Source organism: Lactuca sativa, chromosome 1 (assembly GCF_002870075.4).
Source record: "Lactuca sativa cultivar Salinas chromosome 1, Lsat_Salinas_v11, whole genome shotgun sequence".
Lineage (NCBI taxonomy): Eukaryota > Viridiplantae > Streptophyta > Magnoliopsida > Asterales > Asteraceae > Lactuca > Lactuca sativa.
This window is the reverse complement of record NC_056623.2, coordinates 122,330,433-122,339,738: the sequence shown is the minus strand read 5'-3', so window position 1 is coordinate 122,339,738 and position 9,306 is coordinate 122,330,433. Positions and strand designations below refer to the sequence as shown.

The 9,306-nt window shown below is 34.0% G+C and overlaps 1 protein-coding gene across 2 annotated transcripts; it reads left to right on the top strand.

Annotated features, from left to right (window-relative positions):
* The first annotated feature begins 3,833 nt into the window (after window positions 1–3,833).
* LOC111880160 (putative disease resistance RPP13-like protein 1) lies at window positions 3,834–8,894 on the top strand. 2 transcript variants are annotated; one of them, XR_006192025.2, is made up of 3 exons: window positions 3,834–7,530; window positions 7,839–7,907; window positions 8,819–8,894. XR_006192025.2 is itself a non-coding variant. In XM_023876563.3 (2 exons), exon 1 carries the CDS (start codon window positions 3,968–3,970, stop codon window positions 7,523–7,525), a length of 3,558 nt encoding a protein of 1,185 aa, XP_023732331.1. In that variant the 5' UTR covers window positions 3,834–3,967; the 3' UTR covers window positions 7,526–7,530; window positions 7,839–8,025. The 2 variants fall into 2 exon arrangements, 1 of the variants encoding a protein (XP_023732331.1); XM_023876563.3 differs by lacking the exon at window positions 8,819–8,894 and having other exon boundaries at window positions 7,839–8,025.
* The last annotated feature ends 412 nt before the right edge of the window (window positions 8,895–9,306 follow it).

Sequence of the window (9,306 nt, the reverse complement as noted above, 5' to 3'; positions counted from 1 at the left end):
TTTTAAGGAATTGTACTCCTAATAAAGATATTCTTTTAAGAATACAACAAATTCAAGAATCTATAAATAATTCTGAACAAAATCTTAAGGATTCTTACAAACAAACTAATCTAGGTACGACTTTAAACAATAATCATATTCATGATACTAGATGGCTCATAAGAGCTAGTATTAAAATTCGTTACAAACAAATAAGTTATCTAAAAGCAAAACTATTTGTTTTCTAAAAATAATATCTTAAAAATATATGTATGTTTTCTAAAAACTTATAAAATTCCAAAATGCGAAGGGCGGAGAAAGCTAATTTGAAACTAATTAGAAATGGTGATTGGTTATGTTTCTTCCGATTACAAAAGCGATGGGGCGAAGTAGGGAGAAACAGTATTTTTAAAGTCATGCCTTCGTGTCTTGGGAAAACTTTGATTTGAAATAATGTTTTTGAAACAATAAGTTTCTTTTGTAAACAATATTGATTCATGGTTGGTTTTAAAAAAATTAAATTTTTATGATTTTTGGAGTGTTACAGAAAGTGTGATAAAACATTCATTTTTCAAAACATATCACATTATGTTCAAAATCAAAGTAACAAGTGAGGGTCGTCATGTAAAAATCTTATCAACGAAAGTCACCAAAAGCAAATCCCATGAATATAGTACAATAACATTGCGGTATTCCCCTTGCCATTAGAACAAACTAAAAACATTAAAATTACCGAGTAAGAACAAAACTTAGTAAGTCCCTTGAGATATCACTTACACATCTGAATGCTACAGTCCAAACATAGTTTTACACCTACATCTGATTGCTATAGTCCAACTATAGTCTTGACAACTATCGTCTAACAATATTTTTTCTGTTATAATACAATTGTAGTCTTTCATACAACTAATATAGTCTAAGTATGGTCTTTCAAACTGCTAATGTAGTCTAACTATAGTCTTTCATATAATCACTATAATATAAGTATAGTGTTTTATACAGCTATTATCACCCAACTATAGTCTTTAGTACAATTTCTATAGTCTTTCATGAAAACAAACATCATGTATACACAGAGTATAGTGAAGAGATGACCTGATGCTAGCAACTATAGTCTCATAAGTCTCGAAGGAATAACACTTAACACGAACCACCTAAGACCATATAGATGTCTTAACCTCAGTTACTAACTCTACTCCAACAAAGTTTGAACAAAAGTCAAGCATGTTAAAAAGTCAAGAGTCAACAGGTAAGTTGTCGCGACCTAGCTGCTCGTCATGTCACAATTACTAGGGGACAAAATAGTCACGACCCAGCTTAAAAACTCATGTTGCGACCCTTCCTTGATTGCATTTCGCTTTCCGAGGAAAACCATCTTTCTATTAAGCACATAATCCATTAAGACTAAGGCCCATATTCTTAGATCTGAATCAAACAAGGTTCTTAATGTATAAATTTTCATACTATTAGTATTTGCGGCTCAATCAAGCAAAATACTAAGCTCTAAATCTAAAGGAGTCGAAAATAGCCAAAACTTTGTGCATGGCTCAAAGAGGGCCCAATCATGCAATCAAATGACCCCAAAAGATAAACAAATCAACCAAAGAAAAGCATAATTCTACAATCCTTTTACCCATGGTAGAAAAAACTAAAGAGAAGGAACAAGAAAGATACATTCGGAGATAGCCGATAACGATCAAAGGAAAACAAGAACAATTGAAGGGGGGACCTCTCTCTATTTACCCTTATTTATCTGAATAACCGGAGAGAGAATATTTATTTAACCATGTCATCATGAGGGTTAAACAGATAAAGTTCTATCTAATGGGGTTTGAATTTCAAAAACTTTATCTTCGTTTAAATGAAATTATACATTTAAATATTCAAAAATTAACCTAAATATTTTACAGGTATAATTTGGGGGCAATTGCTAAGGCCATGATCCTCAACATTATTAAGGATTTCGAATCATCAAGAACTCTCCGAATCCTATCAGGATCCTGACCATTATCATTATTATTATTTCATAACATTTCTAGCAGATATATTTCTAATATTTTTGTCACACGTGCAGAAATAGTCAACATAAGACTAATTCTTAACGCATAAATGCTTTTACCTGGAAGAAGACCCAGAAATACCAAGTCAGGCCAGCACGTTCATTTTTATTCGAGAGGATCCCAAAAATATCTGACTTATTGTTTCTTAGACTAGACTATAAATACACATGTACCTAGCACACTACACACATCTAGACTCACTGCAATACTTGTACCTGTTTGCTTACTTTCATTTTTTTAATCCATCTTTCAATTACTTTCATTTTTATCTGTTGTTAGATGGATATATGGTATTTCTTTTTTCGTATGTAGATATATACTAGATCTTTGCTCATACACATCTACGTTGTCGACATATATGAATGCATATGAGATAGAGGGAGCTGAAAATTTCTTTAGAAGGATAAAGGAAAATGAACTTGAAACAAATGTTGTTACATATCATACTCTAATTCAAGGTTATGCAAAGACAAATGATCTTGAACAATGATGAAGAAATATGCGGAAATGTAGATACATGGTGTTAAAGGTAATCAGAGTATACTTACTACTGGTGCTATTTTTCAGATACTTTGTGACTTAAAATGGCACTCAATCAGTTTAATAATAACAATGACGTGAGATTTCTTTTTTTACATGTTCTTAACAACACAAGCATCTCATATTAATCAAAATAAACCTCGGTGATTGTCGACGAAATTTGATACCAACAGAAATGTTAGTGTATCTCATATTGGTGCGACACTGTAATATAAAATGACTATATATGTTGGAGTCTCCATTTTTTCCACGAGCTCTTTTGGAGAGACAATCTTGGGTTACGACATATATTTACATGGTATCAGAGCCGGCTTAGCTCATCCCTGTCTATCCTTATTGTGCTTTCAATTATGAAGGGGAGTGTTAGTGTATCCCACATCGGTGCGACACGACAATATAAGTTGCAATATATGTTGGAGTCTTCATTCTCTCCATAAGAGCTGTTTTAGAAAGACAATTTTGGACTCCACAAATATTTACAAGAAACATGAGTGCCATTTTGTTCTTTCCTATATATTTAGGTGTAATCTCTTTTCATGCAATCATTAAAAAAAGACAAACATATTCCTACATTTTTGTCATCTAATCTATGGAATTATTTATGTTAATTTGCTTTTATCAAACTATTAATACTCTCTAACAGTCACTAACAGAGAAAAGATACCAAAAAGTTCAAAACACACAAAAAAAAACTAAGATTTTTTTTTCTAGTTAAAAGTAAAAGACAAAAAAAATCAAAAAAATATAAACAAAGGAAAAGAAAAAAATGAAAACTAAAAGACAAAAGCAATTTGGGATACCGAAAAAAAATCCAAACATAAAATATCTACTATAATAAACGAAAGTTTTTTTAGCACATGTCACATTCTCATTTAATTTGTTAAATGTCATTTTTTTGTTATTTTGAATTAATCTTTTTTCCACGTGTCATTTTATGAGTTTTTTCTATTTTAATAAATTTTATATAATATTTTAATGTAATAATTAAAATAAATATAGTAATAAATGAATTTCAATTTCCATAATGGACTTGCGTTCTTATTTCAAAATATTAAATTAAAACTTATTAATTTATTTTATTTATTTATTTAAATTTAAAAGATAAAATAAAATTAATTTTAATAATTTATTATTTTTCTTATGTTATTATAAATATCTTATATCTTATAAATATAAATGTATAGTTATTAAATATTTGTACTTTTATATTTAATTTTATAATTAACCCATGGTCTTACAATCAATCAAGAGATGTAGTCGTATAGATCTCTGGATTCAAAGACTCAACTCAAAAGTCAACCCCTACGTTTCATCTTCCATTTATCGTCATTCTGAGATCAAAACTCCAGTAAAGGGACAATCCTCATTCTTCAGTTCACCAAATAGCAATGGCTGAAATCGTTGTTAGCGCTGTCATCACTGTACTGTGTGAGAAGCTCATCTCCGGTGACTTCATGAAACTAGCTCGATCCGAAGGAATCGCTTCTCATCTGAACAAATGGAACAACACCTTGCCACTGATCCAAGCTGTGCTTGCGGATGCAGGCCAAAAGCAGATAACAGCGAGAGCTGTTCGATTGTGGCTGAACCGTCTCCAGGGTTTGGCTTACGACATAGACGATGTACTCGATGATTTGGCCACCGAAGCCATGCGACGCCAGTTGAATCATGAATCTCTTGCTAGCACGAGAAGAACGAGTAAGGTATTAAAGATCATCCCAACTTGTTGTACTACTTTCACTCCTCGCAACCTTATGTATGGTCAACGGATGAGCTCTAAGCTAGATGAAATTACCATCAAACTGCATGATCTTGCTGAGGTGAAAACTGGTCTGGGCTTAAATGTGAATGTTGAGAGGTCAAATAGAACGCAGAGACGGTTGGAGCAAACTTCAGTGGTTGATGAGCACATAATAATGGGTCGGGAAGGGGATTCCGAGGCATTGCTTGAGAAGTTGTTAGGATATGAAGCATTAGATCGGACTGTCAGCATAGTGTCTATTATTGGTATGGGTGGAATAGGCAAAACTACTCTTGCCAAATTTTTGTACAACAAAGACAGTGTGATGGATCACTTTGAACTCAGGGCATGGGTTTGTGTTTCTGAACAGCTCGACGTATTTAATATTAGCAAGGCTATATTTCAAGCAATAACCCGGAAAAACAGAGATTTTGCTAATCTAGATATGCTTCATGTGGCCCTTAAAGAAAGACTAAGTGGCAGAAGGTTCCTACTTGTTCTAGACGATGTCTGGAACGAAGATCAAATTAAGTGGGACCTCCTGAAAAGCCCTCTTGTGGTAGGGCAATCTGGCAGTATAATTTTGGTGACAACCCGGAATATGAGGGTTGCATCGGTGATGGACTCTGATGAAGCTTACCATTTAAAGCTTTTGTCAAATGAAGATGCTCTATCTTTATTTGCTCAACATGCACTTGGTGAGAGAAACTTTGACAACCATCCAACACTTGTATTGCATGGTGAAGGTATTGTGAAGAAATGTGGTGGATTACCTCTGGCTTTGAAAACGCTTGGTAGGCTCTTGAAGGGAAATAAAAACGGAGATGAATGGGAGAAGCTGTTGAACAGTGAGATTCTTCCCAAGGATCTAAGACTAAGCTACTATAATCTCCCTCCACATTTGAAGCTGTTGTTTACATACTGCGCCTTATTTCCCAAGGGCTATGTGTTTGACAAGAAAGAATTAATCCTACTGTGGATGGGAGAAGGATTTTTGTCCCAACTAAATGACCACACGCCAATGGAGAGTTTGGGTAATCAGTATTTTGAAGAGCTAAAGTCGAGGTCCTTTTTTCAACATTCAACAAGTGATGAATTAAGATATACAATGCACGGCCTGACAAATGATTTGGCTACAAGTGTTGCAGGAGAGTGTTTCTTTAGATTGGATGATGAGATGGAGGTATCCATCAGGAATGGAACTTGTGTGAAGTCACGTCACTTTTCACTTATAGGTCCAAGATGTGGATCATATAGAAAGCTAAAGGAATTACACAGAGCTAGACACATGCGCACTTTCTTACTGCTGTTAGATGGGTTGGAATGTCAGGGATTATTGGACAAGGTTCTTGCTGATATACTTCCTGGACTACAATATCTAAGGGTGCTAAGCCTGCGTACACCGAAAATCACAGAGGTACCACAATCCATTGGTCGTCTCATGCATCTCCGGTATCTCAATTTTTCCTTTACTGCAATAACATGTTTACCGGAACAAGTGAGTGACCTTTATAATCTACAAAGCTTGTTGCTTCACGGTTGTTATCGGTTATCTGGCTTGCCAAAAAGTTTTGTAAAGTTGATAAACCTGCGTCACCTTGACATTACTGATACTCCAAAGGTGAACAAGATGCCCTTAGGGATTGGTGGATTAACGAGTCTACAAACTCTAACCAAGGTCATTGTTGATGGAGCAGACGGGTTCAAACTATCTGAGCTTCAGGAATTATCAGATCTTCAAGGTCAACTTTACATTAAGGGGCTCGACAAAGTGAAAAACCCAATACAAGCACAGGATGCCAACATATATCAAAAGAAGGGTCTTGATGTGTTGGAGATGGAATGGAGTGATGTGTTTGATGATTCACGGAATGAGTTGGTTGAATACGAAATACTTGAAAGACTAAGGCCTCACCATAAGTTGAGAACCCTGAAGATTTTGTATTACAAGGGAACAAGATTTCCTAGTTGGGTGGGCGATCCCTCATTTGATCGCTTAACAGAGCTCACATTATGTGGTTGTACAAGTACACATTTACCCACACTCGGACGTCTAAAGTCACTTGGGAAATTGATTGTTACAAGGATGAAGGAGGTGATGATTTTGGAATTTGAGTTATTTGCACCCACAAGTTCTTTTGGTGACATTGCGTTTCCCTCACTTGAGTTTTTGGAATTTGATGACATGCAAGGTTGGCAAAGATGGTCAACTAGTGGCAACAACGACGATGAACCTGCTAGATCGTTTCCTCGTCTCCGTGAGATTTCTATAAAGCGTTGTCCGAAACTAGTTGAAGTGGCAATTGGATCGATACCATCACTTCGTGCTTTACATATAGAAGAATGTTCCGCAGAAATATTAAGAAGCATGATTGGTTTGTCTTCATCACTTTTTGCATTGCGGATGTCGAATGTTAAAGGACTTACTGAACTACATGGACAATATCTAAGACATCTGGTGGCAGTTCAACATCTACATTTTGATAATTGTCATGAATTGAGATACTTATGGCTAGACGAATCGGAGTCATGCAGCCTTGCGAGTTTACAGAAGCTGGAGGTACATAATTGTGTCATACTCAAGAGTATTATATGTCCAAATGGTGTTGAGAGGTTAGTGATAAGTAATTGTGATTCAATGGAATCCTTGACCTTCTCAATAATTAGTGACAACCTCATGGGTTTACTTCCCCTGATTTGTCTAAGATCTCTTCACATCCATAATTGCAATAATCTGAACTCGTTTCTTCATGAGCGTTTGGAAAGTTTTACATGTTTGGAAGAACTGAGGATATCTGATTGCCCAAGTCTGGATTACACCTTTCCTTGTGGCTTCTGGCCTCCAAATTTAAGAAGCCTAACGATCGGATGCTTAAATAAGCCCATGTCAGAGTGGGGCCTGCAAAATTTTCCAACCTCTCTAGTTGAACTCATCTTACGTGGCAAAAATTCAGGAGTGGTGTCATTTGCAGTGGCAGAAGATGTCAGGAATGACAGTACTTCATCGTCTTTTCTTCTTCCATCATCACTAGCTTCTCTAGAACTTGATGGTTTTACGGATGTGGAATCACTTTCACTTTCGGAGGCCTTACAACGCCTCCCTTGCCTTGAACGCCTTCATATTCAGTCATGCCCAAAGCTTAGAGACCTGTTTGAGCCAACTTACAACCACCTATCATCTTTCACAGTAACGGTGTGCGACTAGAACAGGCAAGTCCTCTCCTTTCCCATCACCCTTATGCTTTACACAATTAAGTACAAAAAGTATGGTTATTAGTATAAGTAATGTTTGTTAACAAATGTTCAGGAGGGTAGTACAACTTGTATCCCTCTTCCAATTTGACGTCAAAAGTTTTCCTGTTTTGGTGATAACATGATGATTAACCTTTGGAGACCATCAATAACTGTATTTTTTGTGGTGTTATCATTTTCCTTTTCCCATAACTAGCTGTCCTGCCTTTTCATTGGAATTCTTCAATCTCTGATAAGAACCTATATTTCTCACGACAATTAAATAGATATCAAGACCATAACAAGCATGTTGATCATGTGCAACAAACTCCAAAGATGACAGCTGTGGGTATCAGGTATGGTTCGTGATTATGGTAGTATCATAAGGATTCTGTAAGTCTACAGATTCTAAATTTGTACGAATATTTTGCCAACTTTTTTCTTCTCATTAGTAATTAATGGAAGTTTCTGAAATCATATGATTTTAGCTCACAAGTGTGTGGACTAAACCAAGTAGTGGTAATTGCTTAAAGCTGTCTTTATTTTTAGTCCTCTGTGGTACAGAGTAGGATGAAAAAGGCCTGAATCAAATGATATTTGGAATCTGATATTACTGTATCAATAAACATTTCTTGGATGAAAAGATGTGTGTGAAAACTGATTGGTCGGAGCAACTTAATGGCACCTATGTTTGGGTATCTTATATGTTGCTAAAGTTTATATATTTCTTCATGTTTCCTTCTGATTTTCTTGAAATCACAAATTAATTAGCTCAGGTGCATATGTTCCTCACACTTACATGGAACAAATAAGGCTAAAGAAAACCATAAATGCTTTTGGTTTTATAACATTCAGTTGGGGGTTTGATTACAACACCCAATGGTATCAATTACTCAGAGCATGTTTTCAGAAACATGAAGGTCTGTTCATGCTTGATGCTCCTCTGTTTGAGAATCTCAATTCCAATATGGTCTTTATGAGTAAATGAGTCGCTAATTTTTATCTCACTAGATACTTTTAGTGTGAAACAATATGCGTGCTGCTAAGAGTATCTATTTATAAAAAATATATAATATTTTGTTTCGGTATATTCATTTATAATTAAAGTGATATATTCATTTATGAATATAACTATAAATATAGGAATAAAAATCTAATTTATATTTTATTGAAGTGTATTCATTTATGATTTTATTTTATTATTATTATTATTATTATTTTTAAAGTTAATGTTATTGATATTTATGTTGTATTTGACAATAAATAGTGAACATCAAGATATCAAGATCGATCTGGAATTCAATATTGAAGTGTTAATGTACAACCAAAAAGGATAAAAGATAATAGTTTATTCAATTATGATTACAAAAATTATAGTTAACTATTACATTCAACATAAAAATACTTGATTACTACATTGTAAATTTTTAGATGTTATTCGTTTATTAATAGAGTTATAAACTATTTGTTTATGAAATGTGTTTTGAAGTGATTAAATCAGTTATGAATATTGGTGTATTAATATAACTATATAACTTTAATCATAGTATAATCATCCATGTATTATTTAATAGTATATTTTTATTCATTTGTAAAATGATTCATACAAGAAAAAAAGTTGATTTTCCTTTTATCTTGATAGAAAATTAATAAAAATTACTTTTTTACTCCAATAATAAAAAAATCAATTAAAATTTATTTTTATGAAGATGTCGATAACTATGCTACATCAAATAAATCTTATATTTTATAAAA

What these genes read in the sequence shown, in the direction of transcription:
- LOC111880160 (XM_023876563.3), top strand. Translation starts at nt 3,968, where the DNA reads ATGGCTGAAATCGTTGTTAGCGCTGTCATCACTGTACTGTGTGAGAAG.